This window comes from Aquarana catesbeiana, linkage group LG01, assembly GCF_042186555.1.
Source record: "Aquarana catesbeiana isolate 2022-GZ linkage group LG01, ASM4218655v1, whole genome shotgun sequence".
Taxonomy (NCBI): domain Eukaryota; kingdom Metazoa; phylum Chordata; class Amphibia; order Anura; family Ranidae; genus Aquarana; species Aquarana catesbeiana.
The window spans coordinates 627,311,336-627,331,303 of record NC_133324.1 but is presented as its reverse complement, the minus strand read 5'-3'; the positions used below and the strand labels follow the sequence as shown (position 1 = coordinate 627,331,303).

At 42.2% G+C, this 19,968-nt stretch overlaps 1 protein-coding gene across 3 annotated transcripts in view; it reads left to right on the top strand.

Moving 5' to 3' along the window:
* ABCG2 (ATP binding cassette subfamily G member 2 (JR blood group)) overlaps positions 1-19,968 on the top strand; it is a 276,283-nt gene that overhangs the window by 243,978 nt on the left and 12,337 nt on the right. For all 3 annotated transcript variants that reach the window (XM_073600840.1, XM_073600848.1, XM_073600855.1), the window contains 2 exons: positions 1,631-1,875; positions 12,329-12,411. In XM_073600840.1, coding sequence (XP_073456941.1) covers positions 1,631-1,875; positions 12,329-12,411 — 328 coding nt within the window. The remainder of the gene's footprint in view (positions 1-1,630; positions 1,876-12,328; positions 12,412-19,968) is intronic.

Here is a 19,968-nt window from a genome sequence, read left to right as displayed (position 1 = left end):
AATTTTTGGTTCTTTTTTTTATTTATATTTTATTTTTTCCCGTTCAGAGGGCAAATATCTTAGGAAAGCTTTGCTACAGCATCTTACTTCTGATGCGGCAATAATACAAATTGCTGGAAAAACTCTTGATTTTTCTTAGAATTGTTTTACTGCATAAGTGATTAAATGTCAGTCTGTAACATTTGATTTTATCTTTGCTTATATGGCTCTCTGCATCGTAAGGTGTATGTAAACTCTAACAATAAATTTCTCTTATTTGCTCCATTATAGTCTGTTAAATATACCGTATATGCTCGAGTATAAGTCGATCCGAGTATAAGTTGAGGCTCTAATTTACCACAAAAAAATGGGAAAAACTTATTGACTTGAGTATAAGACTAGGGTGGGAAATGCAGCAGCTACCGGTATATAATGGACCGGTGTCCATTATATACGGCCTGCCAGTGTCCATTATATACGGCCTGCCAGTGTCCATTGTATACGGCCTGCCAGTGTCAATTATATACGGCCTGCCAGTGCCCATTACCGTATATATATGGTAGCCATTGTAAATGTCAAACAGTTTGTCTCAACCATCTACCGTAAATACCGGTACCACTTTGAAAGAAAGATAACACTTGGGGTAAAAATTAATAGGTAATAGGTAAAAGATAAAATAACACTTGGGGTAAAAAATTCTGTGTGGCCATAATACTCCTGTTGATAATGTGTGTATTGGGACCAGAGCTATGGTTGATACAGGTAGGAACCTGTACCAACCATAGCTCTGGTCCCAATACACACATTATCTGGTATAACATATATCGGTATTTGGTTTCTACACATGTATATTTCTGCACATGTCATACATTTATTGTAGTGGAGCAGTTCACTCACCGCATATGAGATCCCGCTGTTGTCAGATCACCGTGCAGCCGCGGTATCGATGTCCCGCCTCCTATCACATACGGCACAGTGATTCCTAGCATTGGAACACTGTGCCATCTGTCACAAGAGGAGGCAGGACATCGCTGGCGATCTGATACAGCATGGGAGGGAGGGGTAACACAGGGGACATCGTTATGCAGCTGTGATTAAACATAATGCACGGTGATCTGACAGCATTAGGGGAGGGGAAACACATGAGCGTCACCCAGCGGCACGACCCTGCCCCCTTTTCTCCTCCATTTCTTGCATTTTTTGTTCACTGACTTGAGTATAAGTCGAGGTGGCTTTTTTCAGCCCAAAAATGGGCTGAAAAATTCGACTTATACTCGAGTATATACGGTACCATTAAAAGTGGTTGTTTTATTAAATCTGTTTGACAAGTAGAAAAAGAAAAAGGAGCTCTTCATCAAGTGAAAGTTCTCAATTCCCTGCCTACATAGTTGCTGAACTAATAATTATGATGTCTTCACCACTGCTTAAGGCTGGGTTTCACACTAAAGAACACAGCGGCTCACAGCAGGGGTCCGGTACGGAGATGTGTGAACCGGCTCCATAGAGAGCCGGTGACAATCTCCTGCTATGCCAATTGGATGCAGGGAAATCCGCATCCAATTCGCAATAGTGTGAACCCAGCCTTAAGGAAAGGTGCCTTTTAAATAAAATTGTGTTTTTTTTGTTTTTTTTATTTGTTTGTTTTTTTAAGGTACTGAAGTAAATGATGGTGGCTCTCAAACAGTTGTGGAAAAATTATCTGAGGATTTCTGCAATACCAGCTATTACAAAGACACCAAGGCAGAGTTGGAGAAAATGTCTATCGGTGAAAAAGTGAAGACCAATTTCTTTACCAGACAGATCACTTATAACACTTCATTCTTTCACCAGTTGAAGTGGGTTTCTAAAAGGACTTTTAAAAATCTCCTTGGAAATCCACAAGCATCCGTAGCCCAAGTAAGCCTATTATGTCTCCTCCCAAAAGCCTCCCATCCTTTTGTTATAAAATAAACAAATGGTGCCACATTAATTTTTGGTACAATGTTTGTGGTTTAAGTCTGGTACAAGCCTGGTACTATTTTTTTTTTTTTCGACCTCACATGTTGAATGAAAACAAACTGTCAGCTCCAGTCGGAGCCGCTGTACTAACCATGCAAGGTTAGTTCAGCGGTTTCTCTTTTACTGAGCTGTTGTGTTCTGACAGGGGGACGGCCCCCTGCCAGAACACTTTGATCAGCACTCTCTGCCATTGGCTGAGAGCGCTGATCGGGGTCGGTCGGATGCTGGTTTTCCAGCACGCATGTCCGACATACACACAGGCTGAATGTCGGCCGTGTGTACCCAGCTTTACTGCTTACTTGCTACCATTTTATGTATAATTATGTAAAGCACTTCAAAGGTTCACCATTTTATGCTGGGTTCACACTTGTGCGATGTTTGACATCGTATGGGATTCGCACCGCACTGCTGCGCAAATCACACGCGATGTCTGTGCGATGCAAATTCAGCCATACATATTGTATGGCTGAATTCACATCACATTCGCACCAAAATGGTGCAGAACCCTTTTTTTGGTCCGCACTGGAATTGGATTGCATGGGTGTTCAATCCGATTCCTGCACCATTTGACAGTTCGCACTGCAATATGTGAACCAATCTGGGGTGTCATTAACTCTCTATTGACACACATAGCGGTTCGCATAAGGCATTGTGAACTGCCGGCAGGTGACATGCGATACGGGAACCCGCACTGGAATTGCACGGGTTCTTGCATCGCACATGTGTGAACCCAGGCATATTAAAAACTGACCGTTTATGTACCTGGGCCTTAAAACTCAAAAGAATATGTATTTTTATGAACTTTGTGCTCATAAGTGGATTATCTTTTTTTATCCCCATTTAAAAGCTGATTTACCCACAACAAAAATGTTGGAAATCTCTGGGTAGTTAATACAAGGTATATAGGAAAAGACAAGACTTTGTACTGTCCTGTACTACCTCCTGAATAAAGTGATGGCATGAATGGGCTTTTTCGGACAGCTTACAGGTTCAATACAGACCCTATGCTACAATATATTTTCTTACTAGCATGGTGGACTCTAGGCATTCGCTGAGCCTTTATTTGCATATTTGTGTCCCGCAAACAAAGATGTCATAAACTTCATTGTTTTGACTGACCTCATTAAAAAAAAAAAAAATGTCAATTCTGAACATGTTATTTTTGTGTATAACATACCCACATCATTGTTCAAGATGTTCCCACTATCCTGTAAATAATACTGTATACTGCAGTGCAGTAATTGAAGAGATCACAAACTGTTGAAGAAATGTAGTCCCTGCATAAGTTTATATAACCTCACTACTATTTCCAGAGGGCTAGTAAGTGTAAAGAGGAAAGGATTACCGCAACTCCTGACCAGACATGTAGTCTGAGGCCGTTTCTTATCGTTTATTCACCTGGGCTGGTCAGGAGTAGCGATGATCCTTTCCCTTTTACACTTCTGGCCTGTACATGCGATCTGAAAATCAGACACCAGACAGTCCTTTTTTTTTTTTTTTTTGCATGCTGGTCGCATATCGAAAATGGAGAGGTTACTAAAGTTACGAAAATCCTCGTACGACAGAATAAAAAATCGGAAGTGATGTAAAGTGTTGTAGTGTATTTGTATTGTCTTTTCGGACCACAACTGTACTGATTAAACGAAAATCGTACAATCTGGTATCACACGAGAAAATTTTTTGTGTTTTATCCGATCGGATAATATCAGATGAACTGGCGTGATCGTCTTTCGAAAGCGATGTACTAACAATCCGATTATCATACGATCATTTCGAAAGCGGTATTTTTCGTCCGATTTTCAGATCGTGTATACAGGCCATAACTAACGCTCTGGGGATGTGTCCAAGATGGCATGGTGAGCGGCTGCCTTTGCTAGAGCAGCGCTGGGCTGTTGGCTTCTATCTGGATCCTGAGTGCCTTACTCCCTGATTTACACCCCTAAGATACCTGAATGCAGCGCAGATCTTCAGGAACATTGATCGGTAAGGATAAAAAAACTCCACTTCCCACAGATTCCGGAGGATTCACCGCCAATCTCACAAACGAGCCCCATGGAGGCAGCTGATACCCGGCCGCCGTGGCTAGCAGAGGTGATAGCGGCTATAGCTGCCTGCCAAACCAGCCTCACGGCCAAAATCAAGGCCATGCAACTGGATGTCTGCCTTCTGAGGCAGGACCTGGACAAGCTCAGATCCAGGGTTGCAGAGACCGAGGGTCAGCCAAACGGAGCCAAACGAAGGATACAGTTACAGAGCATGGTGCTGCCCTCCGCACTCTCCAAACACAGGTGAAAGCTCTGGAATACAGAGCTGACGATGCAGACAATAGAAACAGGAGGAATAACCTCCGAACTGTGGGCCTAGCTGAGGGAGCGGAGGGAGCCAATCCAACGGGCTTTGTGGAGGACATGCTGCAAAATCTCCTGTTCTCCCACTATGCGGTGGAAAGGGTGCACCAAATCCCACCTAAGCCTGGTCCCCTGGGTGCACCTTCAAGAACCTTTGTCCTCCGCCTGCTCAACTTTCGGGATAGAGATTAGATCCTGCGCGGTTCCAAAACAACAAACTGCTAATCTTCCCAGACTACTCGGAGGGGACCCAGAAAAAGTTTGACCATGTAAAAGCAGCGTTGAGGACCCGCTGAGCATGTGTGAGTCTCTCTTCCTCTTTTGTGTTGTACTTTTCCTGGGGCCTAGGCCACTAACTTCCACTGGTCTGGCCCGCTAGCGAGGTACTATCAACCGGCTGGTCGCTTCATATACACTCGCTGTGCCTTCATGTTCCTGGGTGGGATTTTGCTGTGCCTGGTTATCTTGCCAACAAGGACCTAAGTAATGTGCCCCTGACAAAGTCAGGAGATTTCAAAAGAGATTTCCTTTTGCCTTATTTGTTGGTGATGCAGAGGAACATTACTACTTCATCTTATTGATGGATCGTATTTCTTGCTGGGACATTGAACTACTTCTACTTCTTCTTTTCACTCGATATCCCATGTCCTTCACAGCACTTTCATTACCCCAGCGGAAGCCCGGGCTGTGGAGAGCTGATTCGCCTGCTACCATACCCCCCAGATACTATCCGGAGGGGGTAGGCTCGCTTCTTGCACAGGACCCCCCCTTTGCAGCCGGCGTGCTGTTCTGGTTTGGGTTGGAGACCCTCCTCAGTTTCAGGGGGATGGGTGGCGTGGGGAAAATGTTGCCCCACAGGGGCTGGTTGTTTTTTTTTATGGTTTATGGTTATTTTATGTCCTATGATGTTTAATTTTTCAGCATTGCACTGTCTCACGCTCTCTCTTCTGGGTCCAGCAGGTCTGTCCAGGGGTGACTCAGTCTCATGATCCTATACCCCATGCTCCCCAAAGTATAACTTTCCTCCCTTAACATTTTGTCCTGGAATACCAGGGGACTGAACTCTCCAGTTAAACATTCTCTGGTGTTCCAACTTATTAAGTCATACACTCCACACATATATGTGCTACAGGAGACCCACCATGTGGGAAGTAGAACTCTAGCTCTTAAAAAAAAACGTGGATAGGACACCACTAGCATTCTACCTAATCAAAAAATTGCTGCCCTTCATACTCCTGGTCTTGACTCTGGCCCCGGATGGCACATATGTTATTCCCTATGCACAAGTTCACTCATTGAAGTGGGCTATTGTGGGTCTATAGCTGCCACCTCCGGCCTCTCTGGCATTGTTGAACCAGATCACGAGTGATTTTAACCTGGTCCTTGACTAGGGCATGGACAGGATGTTGGCGGCTGGTCCAAAATTATTTTGGACTGGCAGCGTGGGCATAGACATATGTTCTGACAGACATGTGGAGGTGGAGACATCCTCTGTCCCGGGCTTACACGTGTCATTCAGCGTCCCACCGTACCTTTTCTCGGATTGACCTGACCTTTTCTGGGAAGGTTGTCCTGCCTAGAGTTACAGAAATCAAGATTTTTACCCAGGGGTATATCAGACCATGCACCGTTGCTTCTGAGCCTGGATCTATCTGTTGTCCCTGCGGATAATTTTTGGAGGCTTTCTAGGTTCTGGATATTGGATGCTGCGGTGGATGTGCTCTATAGGGGAGTGATGATGGGCTATTGGGCCGTTAATCCCGGCTTGGCTATTACACTAGTGGTGTGGGATGCCTTCAACGCATATACGAGGGGGCTGTACCAGACCATTATTGCCAAAATCCGCATAGAAAGAAGGACAGACTTGACCAGGGCCAAGAATGAGGCGAGTGTTCAGAAGGTGTATATTAGATCAACACTATGCTAGTTTACAGCCCCTGACTCGGGAGGTGCTCAGCCTTCGCACCTCTCTCACTCAAACGACTACTGGCTCAGTCTCGGTGCATATTTGAGCAGGGTGGGAGATCAGGGAGATTGCTGGCCTGGCTGTCTCGGGAGCAGTCGGAGGAATTAGTGTTCCGCATATCCTTGGCCCTAATGGTGACCTTCTGTATGCCCCCGAGGAGATAAATTTCTGCTATGTCTCCTTTTATCAATCTCTGTATAGCTCCAGGGTGATCTATGGCGAGGAGGAGTTGACATCTTATCTAGAGGACATAGACATCCCAGTTCTGACTTCCACATACCGGAACAGGCTTGACGGGCCCATCACGGTGGAGGAAGTTTTAAAGGCACTCAAGACACTTCAGACGAGTAAGACCCCATGCCCTGACGGCATCCCATTCGAATTTTACAAACAGTATGCTGAGGATCTAGTTACTAGTGTACACACAATGCCCACAGTCGTTCTCCTCTTCTAAGGCTCTTCTGCCAGGAAAGGACCCCTCCTTGTGTTCCTCAAATCGCCCTATATCTCTGTTAAATGTAGATGCAAAGCTGTTGGCCAACAGACATATCTGCACTGATCCACCCGGACCAGACTGGGCTCATGCTGGGGAGCGCTACGGATATTAACTATAGACTATTTACGCACGTTGCCAGAGCGCACCGAGCACGACGGGTGTGGTGGCCTCTCTGGACGCAGAGAAGGCCTTTGACTCTGTTGAGTGGGGGTATTTATGGGGAGTTCTTTCTAAGTTTTTGGCTTTGGTCCTCAATTTATGTCCTGGCTGAGAATGCTCTATGCTAACCCACGAGCCAGGGTCAGCACCAACGGCAGCCTATTGGACACGGTCTCTCTGGGGCGTTGTCAAGGATGCCCTCTGTCCCGGAGATTATTTGCGCTGGAGCCTCTGGCCATCATCCTTGGGGCCGAGAAGGGGGTGAAGGGTATAGGAGTGGGTCCGTTGGAGGAAAAAGTTTCTCTGTACACAGACGACATACTGCTTTATCTCGAGTATGCCTCCTCGTCTCTTCACAATGTGCTGACTAATTGAACGGTTTGGCAGATTCTCGGGAATATGTATTAACTGGGGGAAAGACGGTATTGTTTCCGCTGCACCTCTCAGTCCCTCCTCTAGATACAGGTACTCCTCTCCAGTGGGTGGATGAATTTACCTACCTGGGTATTGGGGTAAGCGGCACAATGGACTAATACATGGAGAAGAACGTACACCCCCTTATGTCAAAAGCTCACGGTTAAAATGCACTGCTTGGCGTACTCTTCCACTGACACTTGTAGGCAGAGTTAATTTGCTGAAAATGATATTTTTACCTAAATTTCTGTACTTTTTCAATAACACCCAGTCACATATTCCTAAGGCCTTCTTCAGAAGGCTGGAGGGGATGCTTGTTTCCTTTTATTTGGGCTGGGAGACCCCCCAGGGTAGTGAAACGAATCCTGTATCTTCACCTATTGGGAGGGGGACTAGCCCTCCCTAACTTCCAACTGTATTATTGGGTGGCTGTCCTTGTCACAGTGCGGTGCTGGTTTTCCCAGCCTAAACAGAACCCGGCTGTGACACTAGAGCCAGCAATTCTAGGTTCCTATGCAGCTTTGAGCAATTTGGTGTTTTGGGGGGGATGAAAGCTCACCGCTCCCTGACTGCCCCTATGAGAATTACAATACGGGTCTGGCAGGATGCTAGGGCAATTTACAGGAAACCCAGTCATGTATCCCCACATACTGCTCTGGGGAAATCCAAGGCTGCCTCATTGAACATTCCAGACCCCTCACTATGGGCTGCGCAGGGGATCACTACCTTGAAACATGTGATACTGAATGGCAGAATCGTGCCGTTTTAGATGTTAAGACATCTATATTCTCTACATGGATCCTTTGAATTTAGATATTGGCAACTGCGACATGCTGATGGGGCTTAGTTTGCTGACTTGATAATTCTTGAGTCAGCGTCTGCTGACCTCCAGCGTGATGGGGAAGCCCCTTTCCACTTTGTACTTATACCTGACCGATAGCTCATGAAACTAAACCTACTCGTATTTTGGACAAGTGGAGGATGGACATTCCGGCCCTGGGAGATGAGGAGTGGGAGGAGTGTGTTTCAACCTATATTCCCTCCAAAGACAGGTTCATACAGCTTAAGTTCTTGCACAGGGCATACTATACCCCGCACAGGATGGCCAGTATACACCCCTGACTGGACTCGACCTGCCCTAGATGTAGGAGCGAGATTGGAACATTTTGGCATATGACCTGGTCCTGTCCCAAACTTTGGCCGTACTGGGAAGGTCCTTAAGTGAACTCTGACACTCAGATACCGCTTGAGCCTATGGTACTCTTGCTAAGTCACCTAGAGGAGGTTGAGGGAGATAGATATCTTAAGCTATGTATAACCTTCTCTCTCTGTTTTATGCCAGAAGCGAAATACTTCTAAAATGGAAGTCGGCTGAGCCGCCTACTCCCGATTCTGGCCGAGGGTGGTGAATGCAGTGTTGCCCCTGTATAAACTCACCTACGAGAGCAGGCAGTGTCTGGGCAAATTCGACAAAGTGTGGTCTGGATGTATTGATGCCTGTGGCTAGACTAGAGAATGTGTGGGGGAGGGCTGTCTTCCCCTGAGGGCCACCTTTTCCTTCTCACCTTCTGTAATAGCCTCACTCTCTGTAGTTTTACCACATTGTGGGTCCTTACCATGTCTGCTTCCTCCCCCCGTTAGTGATTTACCATCCCTCAATGCTTACTTGTTTGCTATTTGGGTAAGGGTTACTGAATACGGACATTCCACAAGATTTATTGTTCTCAATGTGTTTGTACCTTCATTTTTGCATTTTAGACTTTATGGTAATTCACAGGATAATATACACTTTGTGTGGCATAGATTTAATTGGTGATAACTTGTAATGTACTTCATGTATATCTTTTAATGAGTATGCTGATTTGATTAATAAAAACTTTCTGTTAAAAAAAAAAAACTAGCCCTTTGGATTGGTATCAGGATAAGCCTGCACCCCATGCTCTGGGACACAGGGATATACTTTCATACTTTGAGAGGCGCCAAAAGCAATACAACAGCTCACTACTACCTCCATCATATGATTTTAAGTCGGACAATTTTAACAAGAGCAGTCCACATTGAGTGGGATCCCCCAGTACTTTTCTTGTCTTGGTCCTGGACCCAGGCTAGCTGTTGTATACACTGCGCAGTGGAAAATTCAGTTCAGTTTAGCATCTGTTTCAAACATCTACCATTGCCATTTACAGTTACACTTGTATTCTGCAGATCTAAAAATGGTCTGCCCCAAAGACGGCTTTTAGTTCTTTAATCTTGTGTTGCTGATTACTAGGTTAACATGAAAGAAAAAATCGGCTATTTTTGGATTTTATGAACGAGTTGCTGTCATCCTGGTATCCCTTTTTAAAGAGAACCTTTCTTAGGCCATAGAAAGCAAAAGAATCTGACACAAAATATAGTCATCACTTTATGTGCCTTTACATCTATTCTGATTTGTGGCATAGATTCCAGGACTGCTGAAAAATGTGACTCTGAAACACAATCGGCAAGTAGCCTTGCCAAAATGCCTTGACTTACTATTTGAACATCATTTTGATGGGCAGCCTCCCTAACCAGAATTGAGGCATGTGAGAGTCAAAGCCAGCAACCACTGTTAAATGACTTGATTGTTTATATAAGCAATGGTTTAATTTAATGGGCATGCACAGAAAGCCTTCCAATGGTAATTCTTTCTTCCAGCAAACAGCCATGTTTCACAACAGTCACTGGGGTGAATGGAATATTGGCATTTTGATGCTGAATGGATGTCTGTCTCTCACCCAAAAAAGAGCTGTGAACACCCTGGACCTTGTGACAAGAATTAGCTCTCCTAATATTGGAGTTAATTGTCCTGCCTGATTTTGCATTGTTTGCATCTCTCTCTTTAATGTACCCGACACCTCATTAGCACAGGATTTTCAAGGCTTTCTACGCGTGGTACACAGTTAATTAAAACCATTTCATCTTATCCGACTTAAATTGGTTCTGATATGATCCTTGTTTTCCACTACAGTTAGCTTAATGGCTCACTAATCGGTGCCCTTTGATCTTTTCGGCAGGTTCTTAGTAATACAGTCCCACTTATCCCAGTGATTAGGGAATTAGGAGCTAATTCATCCTTACAGCTTGTACTTAAACGATCAGCCTGATACCAATCATTTTAAAATATTTTACCAATCTTTTATACAATCCAGTTGGCATCTAAGGTCAAATCATTTTATGTAATCTCTTAATCTTCTTCTTTGTTCCTCTGTATCATTGCCACTTGATCATCAATAGGCCATGCTTTGCTGTGAGCAAATGTTCAATAAGTACTTAAGCTTTTTTTTTTTTTTTATTGTGAGCTTTACTTAGTGTTTCCAAATACTGGATTTTTTTTCAGTTTTTACGATCTGCTTAGCAGCAGATGCCAAAAATACAACTAGTAAATACTGTATAGCTTTTGTGTTTTAATTTTGCTGGATATAAAGCAAGAGAACTCATTTCATCCTTTAGGCCCGGTTCACACTGATGCGAGCTCATGACCAATGTGATGCATTAAAAACACTTTAAATTCGCATGTCATCCCTAAAGTCATTGTTTTCAATGACGGTCGTTCACATACATGCGTTGCGATTCCTCTACGAATGCGATTAAAAAAAGGGTCTTGTGCGAGTTTACTGCGTTGCGAATTTAGTCTCCATAGACATCAATGTAAATCGTTCTTGAATCGCATTGATGGTTCACATATGTGCGAATTCCACCACACTACTCTCCACAAAAACCAGGAAGTACAAAGGAAGTTAAGACTTTTTTTTTTTTTTTTTTTTTTTACATTATGATTCCATTGGCTAGACTATCAATCGCAGCTATATCCAACTCCTGAAATTTGCGGTAAAATCGCGGTAAAATCGCGGTAAATTTGCACCTCAAAAAAGGACAAAAAACAGAACAAAATCACAACGCATCAGTGTGAACCGGGCCTTAAATTTTTACAAGCAGTGTTAAATATTAGTTTTAATTGCCTGTTGGCAGTTTTTTAAATTAGAACACCAATATCTTTAAAAATTGTTTTGCTGTTTTTAGTTTTATAAATTGAATAAAAAAGGTGCAATCTTGTTTTGATAAATAATTTGATTGGGTTTGTCATGAATAGTCATCTAATTTATTCTACAGTTTACTTTGTAAATCCACTAGAGTGTGTTAATATACATTTATTATCCATGTAGGTGAAACTAGGCTTCTTTATTCTATGTGTGTGTTTTATTTATTTTTAACCACTTGCCTACTGGCACTTTTACCCCCTTCCTGCCCAGGCCAATTTTCAGCGTTCAGCGTTGTCACACATTGACAATTGTGCGATCATACAACACTGTACCCTAATGAATTTTTTTTTTTTTTTTTTTTGACATAGCTTTTTTTTGGTGGTATTTAATCACCACTGGGTTTTTGATTGTTTGCTAAACAAACAAAAAGGCTGAAAATTAAAAAAAAAAAAGTTTTTATTAGTTTCTGTTATAGCATTTTGTAACTAAGTAATTTTGCTCCTTCACTGATAGCTGGCACAGATGGGCACTCTGGGGTGACACTGATGAGGCGGCACTGATCAGTGGAACTCATAGGCGGCACAGATGGGCACTCATAGGTGGCACGAATGGGCACTGGTTGGCAGCACTGATAATCAGGGCACTGTTCAGTGTCCTGATTATCAGTGTAGATGTCTCCTGTGTGGATTTGCTGGTTATCGTCTCTCCTCTCCTCATGTGCTGTCAGCATGAGGAGAGGAATGTCGATAACCGGCAAATCCTGTTTACACTGTAATCAGCTGTGAAGTGTGATCATGAGAGGACTTCATATGATGGCCTCCAGGTAATGTGCAACCGCGCAGTAGCCATCATTCAGCTGTAGCGCAGTCTTGAAGAGGTTAAAATCTGACTTTTTTATCGTAATAAAATACACTTTTGTTTAATTTTTAAATCTAATCGGAGAAATTTTTTTTTTTTCTTTTAACAGATAATGGTCACTGCTGTTCTTGCATTGATTGTTGGTGCTATTTTCTTTGATGCAAAGAATGATCAAAATGGAATACAAAACAGGTGGGTAGATGAGAACTGAGAATCTGCTCAACTGAATAGTGAACTTAAAAGTGTTACTAATCCCAGGACCCTGTATTCGCCATATCTGGTCTCCCACAGTACACAGAACATGGAGATGCAATAGTTTCAGTAAATATAAACTGCTAAATACCATTTTTTTCATCAGCACAATATAGCAGTCTTGTGACTTCTATCAGTGTCTGGTTGAAGCTTGTAGGATTAATTTTCATTCTACTCTGACTGTCCTATAAGGCTGCAGGACCCCTGACCCTCTGTCTGGATAGTGCTGATTGGCCCTGTGCTGATCACATACACTCTTCCAAGAAAAAAAAATAGAAATGCACACCAAACTGAGGATGTGCAGCTTGTCCCCAAGGTGTTGTTCTATCAGGAGATGGATTTGGGACAGTGGAAGAAGGGGAGGAACAGAAAACAGGATCAAACAGCCTTTTTACACAATGAGAGGATTAACCCCTTAAGTTCCACAGTGAGTATAACAAGCATGCTTTACTGTATATACAGACTGATATTACTGTTGTGGGTTTATTAACACTTTAACCACTTAAGGACCGGAAGATTTTTCCCCTTAATGACCAGACCATTTTTAGCGATACAGCACTGCGTCGCTTTAACTGATAATTGCGCAGTCGTGCAACGCTGTACCCAAACAAAATTGACGTCATTTTTTTAACCACGAAAAAGAGCTTTTGTGCACTATAAACGAAACAAAAAAAGACCGACAATTTTGAAAATAAAAACAATATTTTTTTTACTTTTTGCTATAATAAATATCCCAACAAAAAAAAAATTTCATCAGTTTAGGCCAATATGTATTCTACATATTTTTTGGGGAAAAAATCGCAATAATCATATATTGATTGGTTTGCGCAAAAGTTATAGCATCTACAAAATAGAGGATAGATTTATGGCATTTTCATTATTTTTATTTTTTTACTAGTAATGGCAGTGATCAGCGATTTTTAGCGGGACTGCGACACTGCGTTTCACACATACATTGTGCTTCTTCAAAACCCCAAAAATTCAAAAAAAGGGGTTTTGAAGAAGCACAATGTATGTGTGAAATGTCGTCACCCCTTGGTCCGTTGTGGCAGTCTTTCAATAAACCTGTTGAATGGATGTTGGTGTGCAGCTAATTTTTCTCAGAGGGTATTATAACCGTTGCTGCTGCACTTATGTACAAAAAAAACAGTAATAAATAGTGAGGCTTCAGTTGGCTATACAAAATGCCACTTACACTGAACAAGCACCTTCAAATGCCTGCACAATGGGTACAATCTCTTGCATATCGCCCTCGAACCACTGAAACTTGCACTCCAATATGGAAAGAGAAACCACTTGTTTGCACATGAAAACATATGCAAGAAATTGAGACTGACATTTACAGTTGTGCTCATAATGTTACATACCCTGGCAGATTTTATGATTTCTTGGCCATTTTTCGGAGAATATGAATTGTCACGGGCATGGCCAGAGCGGAGGCTGTTGGAGAGGACTGTGTGCAAGCCTGTTGCCCACCGATTATGGGCCCTAGCATTTGAGGTGAATGAGAAATCCAGTCTGAACTGTATTAATCGGACTCAGTCATGTATATATTGTATGGGGACTCCTTACTGTATATTTGTGTCCTTGAAGAGGGAGGGGGGGATTCCTCCAGCAGCCCCCTGCTGATAAGACTGATTCATTCTGCTGGGACACATCCTGTGAGGAGATGCTGGTGTTATAAACATGTGTTTATGTTAATTGAGAGAGCTGATCACATTAGCCACCAGCCCTGGCTAATAGACGAATGGTCTAGGCTGAGGAGGGGGGAGATTGTTGTTTGTATTGTTAATTGTATTAATGTGTGAAGCTCGGTGCCCACAAGACTGTCATCTGGTCTGGGTACATTTTGTAGTAAATTAGGTCATGTTAATTAGGTTAGCTTTGAGTCATCCCTGCTGTATAAAGGTCTGTGAGATCTCAAAATAAAGGAGTTCTGATGTACTCCAAGACTGGTGTTGTCTAGTTCTTGGGGTTCTTATAGCCAGATCCATTGGCCTTGTGTTCCAGAACTTAGCGGTATACAGACGGAAGCACTCAAGCGGAGAGTGGGGCGTTCCGTGACATGAATGATGACACAAAAACATTTTTTTTTCACTCATGGTTAGTATTTGGCTGAAGCCATTTATTATCAATCAACTGTGTTTACTCTTTTTAAATCATAATGGCAACAGAAACTACCCAAATGACTCTGATCAAAAGTTTACATACCCTGGTGATTTTTGGCCTGATAACATGCAAACACGTTGACACAAAGGGGTTTGAATGGTTATTAACCTCCCTGGCGGTATGATTATTTCGGATTTTAGGTGCTGAAAGCGGTACAATTATTTTGCATGGAAATTTGGCGTTTTATATTGTAGGTCTGTAAATCTTAACAATAACACACTTAAATCTGTCCAAACCAGAGTCTAGTAGATATCCCGGGTATGATAAAGTTTGAAACACAAAAACATAAATTATAATATAATAAATAAAAATAAATAATTAAAAAAAATTAAAAAAAATAGTAATAAAATAAATTTCCCCACAATTCACTATCGCTCAATTCTGCAAGTGTTCTAATTTACTATCGCTGTTTTCTAGCTGGTCTAAAGCCACTTTTGACGTAAAGGGACACTTTTTGGTTGCTATGGACAATCTCCAGTTTCCAGGCAGAAAGAACAGTGTATATCATGTAAAACTGCATGCAGGGCATGGGCCAGAGCACTGGGGACAAAAGGGATGTGAAATCATTTCATACAGTACTGTAATCTTACAGATTACAGTACTGTATGAAATGATTTCACATCATTGTGTTATGATTTTGACATTTTTTTTAATTTGCCGCCAGGCTCCGCCCCCGTGCGTCGCGCCGCTCGCAGGGAACGGAGCCTGGCACGGAGAGGCTTCGGAGGAGGACGGAGCCCTCGGACACTGCGGGGGACATCGCAGGATCCCGGGGACAAGGTAAGTAACGCCGCCCCAGGATCCTGCAATGCGATCCCGAGTGTGGCTCGGGGTTACCGCTAATGGTACTGAATTTTAACCCCGAGCCACACTCGGGAAAACCGCCAGGGAGGCTAAAGCTAACCATCCTCACTTGTCATCTGTTTTCTTGTAATTAGTGTGTGTATAAAAGGTTAATGAGTTTCTGGACTCCTGTCAGACCCTTGCATCTTTCATCCAGTGCTGCACTGACGTTTCTAGATTCTGAGTCATGGGGAAAGCAAAAGAATTGTCAAAGGATCTGCGGGAAAAGGTAGTTGTACTGTATAAAACAGGAAAGGGATATAAAAAGATATCCAAGGAATTGAGAATGCCAACCGGCAACCTAAAGCGTACATTAATACGCAGGTTACAAATCTGAAACCTTCAACATAGAAAGGGGCACACGTCAAGGATGCCCGCTCTCTCCTTTATTATTTGCTTTGCTTATTGAGCCTTTAGCACAAAGAATACGAATGGAACCTTCTATAACAGGCCTAGAAATGGGAGGTTGTCACCACAAGATATGTTTATTTGCAGATGACATCCTTCTTTTTTTAATCTTCACCTCAAATTTCAGCTCCTAACCTTATGAATATACTAAAAAACTATTTGATCATCTCAGGCCGTACAGTTAATACTCAAAAATCTACAGTACTGAACATTTCGTTAACCACTGCAGAAAAATTAATTGTACACGAATCATTACCCTTTAAATGGGCTCACTGCCAGCCACTTGGATTTATTTTCCGCCAACTTTCCTTCTTTACTAAAATTAACTACAAACTTGCTTTTAAAATGGTCATCTATACCAACTTCATGGGTTGGGAAAATAAATATAATAAAGATGGCCATACTTCCTAAATTTCTGTACCTTTTCAGAGTTCTTCCAATACACATCCCGGCCTATTTCCTTAGAATAATACAACAAAAATTTATAAAATTTACTTAGGGGAAACTCAAACCACGAATATCTAGAGAAACCTTATTTCTTCCCAAAATCCATGGTAGCCCAAGATTTGCAAACATTTCACTATATTATAAAGCCGCTCAACTAGCACAATCCATAAAATATCACTCCAACACTGAGATTCCCCTGTGGGTTACCATCGAAGCAATAGATTGTGACCCTCTCTCCATACAAAATATTTTATGGTTACGTCCCATAGATTGTAAAGCTTTAAAAAACCCAATCACTAAACATTCTGTAGCTATCTGGGATAGACTCAAAATCTCTCATGGTCTGCAATCCAAACATAATCCACTTCTTTCTTTTCTCAAAAACCCAGCTTTTTATCCAGCATGGACTTATTCCAGATCTTTTCGGGCTTGGTCCAAAGTAGGTATAACATGTTTACATCACATGATCCTAAATACAATAATCCGTCCCTTCCCAGACTTATTCAAGTCTTGGGCTCCCCCAAATATTTTGTTACCTTCAAACTAAGAACTTTTGTATTCCTTTTCTAAGCATTGACGACTCTGTAGATGATTTTACTAAGTTTGAAAACATATGCATGAAAGCCCCTCATGCCAGAGGTTTCATATCAACAATATACTCCACATTGCTTGTTCAGATGTTAAATTACCATCTTATTTATGTGGTGAAATGGGGAAAAAGATCCTGATCGAACTATAGATAAAACAGAATGGTCTCCTAATGTGATAGATATTGAAACCACCTACAAGGTACTCTCATGCTGGTATTTGATTCCTGCTACAATAGCTATATTCACGCCTGATTACTCGGGTTTTGGGAAAATTGTTTGGGATGCAAAGAAAAACCCACAAATAACTTCAGGTAAAATACAGGACTCTCTGAAAACGTGGTGTGGCTGTTTCAAGATGCACAATAAGGAGGCACTTGAAGAAGGATGGGCTGCATGGTGGAGTCGCCAGAAGAAAGGCATTACTACGCAAATGCCACAAAGTATCCGGCTTACAATACGTCAAGCAGCACAGAGACAAGCCTCAAACCTTCTGGCACAAAGGCATTTGGAGTGATGAGACAAAAATTTAGCTTTTTGGCCACAACCATAAATGCTTCATTGTGAGAGGAGTCAACAAGGCCTATGATGAAAGGTACACCATTCCTACTGTGAAACAAGGAGGTGGATCGCTGATGTTTTGGGGATGTGTGAGCTACAAAGGCACAGGAAATTTGGTCAAAATTGTTGGCAAGATGAATGCAGTATGTTATCAAAAAATACTGGAGGAACATTTGCATTTATCAGCCAGGAAGCTGCACATGGGACGTACTTGGACATTACAACATGACAATGATCTAAAACACAAGGCCAGGTCGACCTGTCATGGGCTACAGCAGAATAAATTGAAGGTTCTGGAATGGCCATCTCAGTCTCCTGACCTCAATATCATTGAGCCACTCTGGGGAGATCTCAAACATGCAGTTCATACAAGACAGTCCAAGAATTTACAGGAACTGGAGGCTCTTTTTTGCTAAGAGGAATGGGCAGCTTTACCAACTGAGAAGATAAAGAGCCTCATCCACAAATACCACAAAAGACTTCAAGCTGTCATTGATGCTAAAGGGGGCAATGCACGGTATTAAGAACTGGGGTATGTAAACTTTTTTGATCAGGGTCATTTGGGTAGATTCTGTTGCCATTATGATTTAAAAAGAGTAAACACAGTTGATTGATAATAAATGGCTTCAGCCAAACACTAACCATGAGTGAAAGAAAAGTCTTTGTGTTATCATTCATATTCTCTGAAAAATGGCCAAGAAATCATAAATTCTGCCAGGGTATGTAAACTTATGAGCACAGCTGTAAGTACCAGGAGCTGCTTGCAAGTAAACCATGTTGGCATTAGAACAGCGTTTTTGAATCAGGGTTCCTTCTGGGTGCCTTGGCATAATGCGTAAAAATTGCCCAAATTTGTCAATGAGCCAGCAAGTGGATCAAGCCTGCCTTTTTGTTACACAAAGCCACAGGTTTTTATTGTGCAGCATTACAACCTTGAGCGATAGTTTAGACCAGCCACTAGCATCCTAACAACCAATAAGGTCCTTATTTTAGAAGGACGATAATAAGTACCTGCACAGCATCCTTGTTTGCACTGGGGTCACGTTAGCAGAGACAAAAAGAGAAACTGAGGGAGAAGAGAAACGCTGGAATACTAGTCAGTATCGTAATGCAAAGGGGAAGGAATAAATCATCTCTAATGTTGGTTGGCCCAAGTGTGTGGATGCTGCTGTGATATGTAAAAAACGATTAATTCAGTTTTTTACATTTTAGAATGGGTTGCCTCAAAATTGTTAATAATTTTAAAGGGTGCCTTGACTAAAAGAGGTTAGGAAGCACTAAATTCAAATGATATAAACTTGTCCTTTGGTTGTTGTTGTGCAGCAAATTTTTCTCACTTGGTCTACATGTTCACGATTGCAAGCCAGAGCTAGCACCCAGCCCTTCCTTTTTGGTGGATTACTATACTCACTTGGAGCAGTGATCTGTCTCATTTCTTCATTTGCTAGTGGCAAGCTGAAGAGATAAATTTGCTTCTTTGCACAGAGTGCAGCAGCCAGATGGCTAGCACTTGCTCTTCAGTTAACTGTTTCAGTTAACAGTGCTGACACTCACTTGGGCTGTAGCCTCCCTGGCGGTATGATTGTCAGATTTTTTAATCTCAAAGCGGTACATTGTTTTGCATAGAAATTTGGCATTTTATATTGTAGCCCTGTAATTCTTAGTAATAACACACTTAAATCTGTCAAAACAAGAGTCTAGAAGACATCCCGGGTATGATAAAGTTTGAAACACGAAATCATAAATTATAATATAATAAATAACAAATAATTATAAAAAATAATAATAATAAAATTAATTTCCCCACGAATCACTATCGCTCAAATCTGCAAGTGTTCTAATTTACTATCGCTGTTTTCTAGCTGGTCTAAAACCACTTTTGACGTAAAGGGACACTTTTTGGTTTCCAGACAGAAAGAACAGTGTGTATATATAATATAAAACTGCATGCAGGGCACTGGACAAAGCACTTGGGACAAAAGGGATGTGAAATGATTTGATACAGTACACTATAATCTTAAAGATTACATTACTGTATGTGTTATGTTTTTTGTACTTTTTGAATTTGCCACCGGGCTTTGCCCCCATGCGTCACGACAGTCGCAGGGAACGGAGCCCAGAACACAGAGCATCGGGCGGATGATCCAGCGGGGACACAGCGGAGGGACATCGCAGGATCCTAGGGACAAGGTAAGCAACCTGAACCAGGATTCTGCAACGCAATCCCAAGTGTGGCTCAGGGTTACCACTAATGGTACTGAAATTTAACTCCGAGCCACACTCGGGAATACCGCCAGGAGGGTTAAACTTGCCCAAAGCTAGGAAAGATATACTCTGGAATTCATACTGACACAGACAGAATTTGCAAAAGTATCGTGCATTCTAAAAGTGATGTGATGTAGCATGCCCCAAATTTTATGTACCGGTCTAGAACTTGTACTTGAATTTGGAGCATGCTGCGCCGCTTTTAGAAGGCACGTGA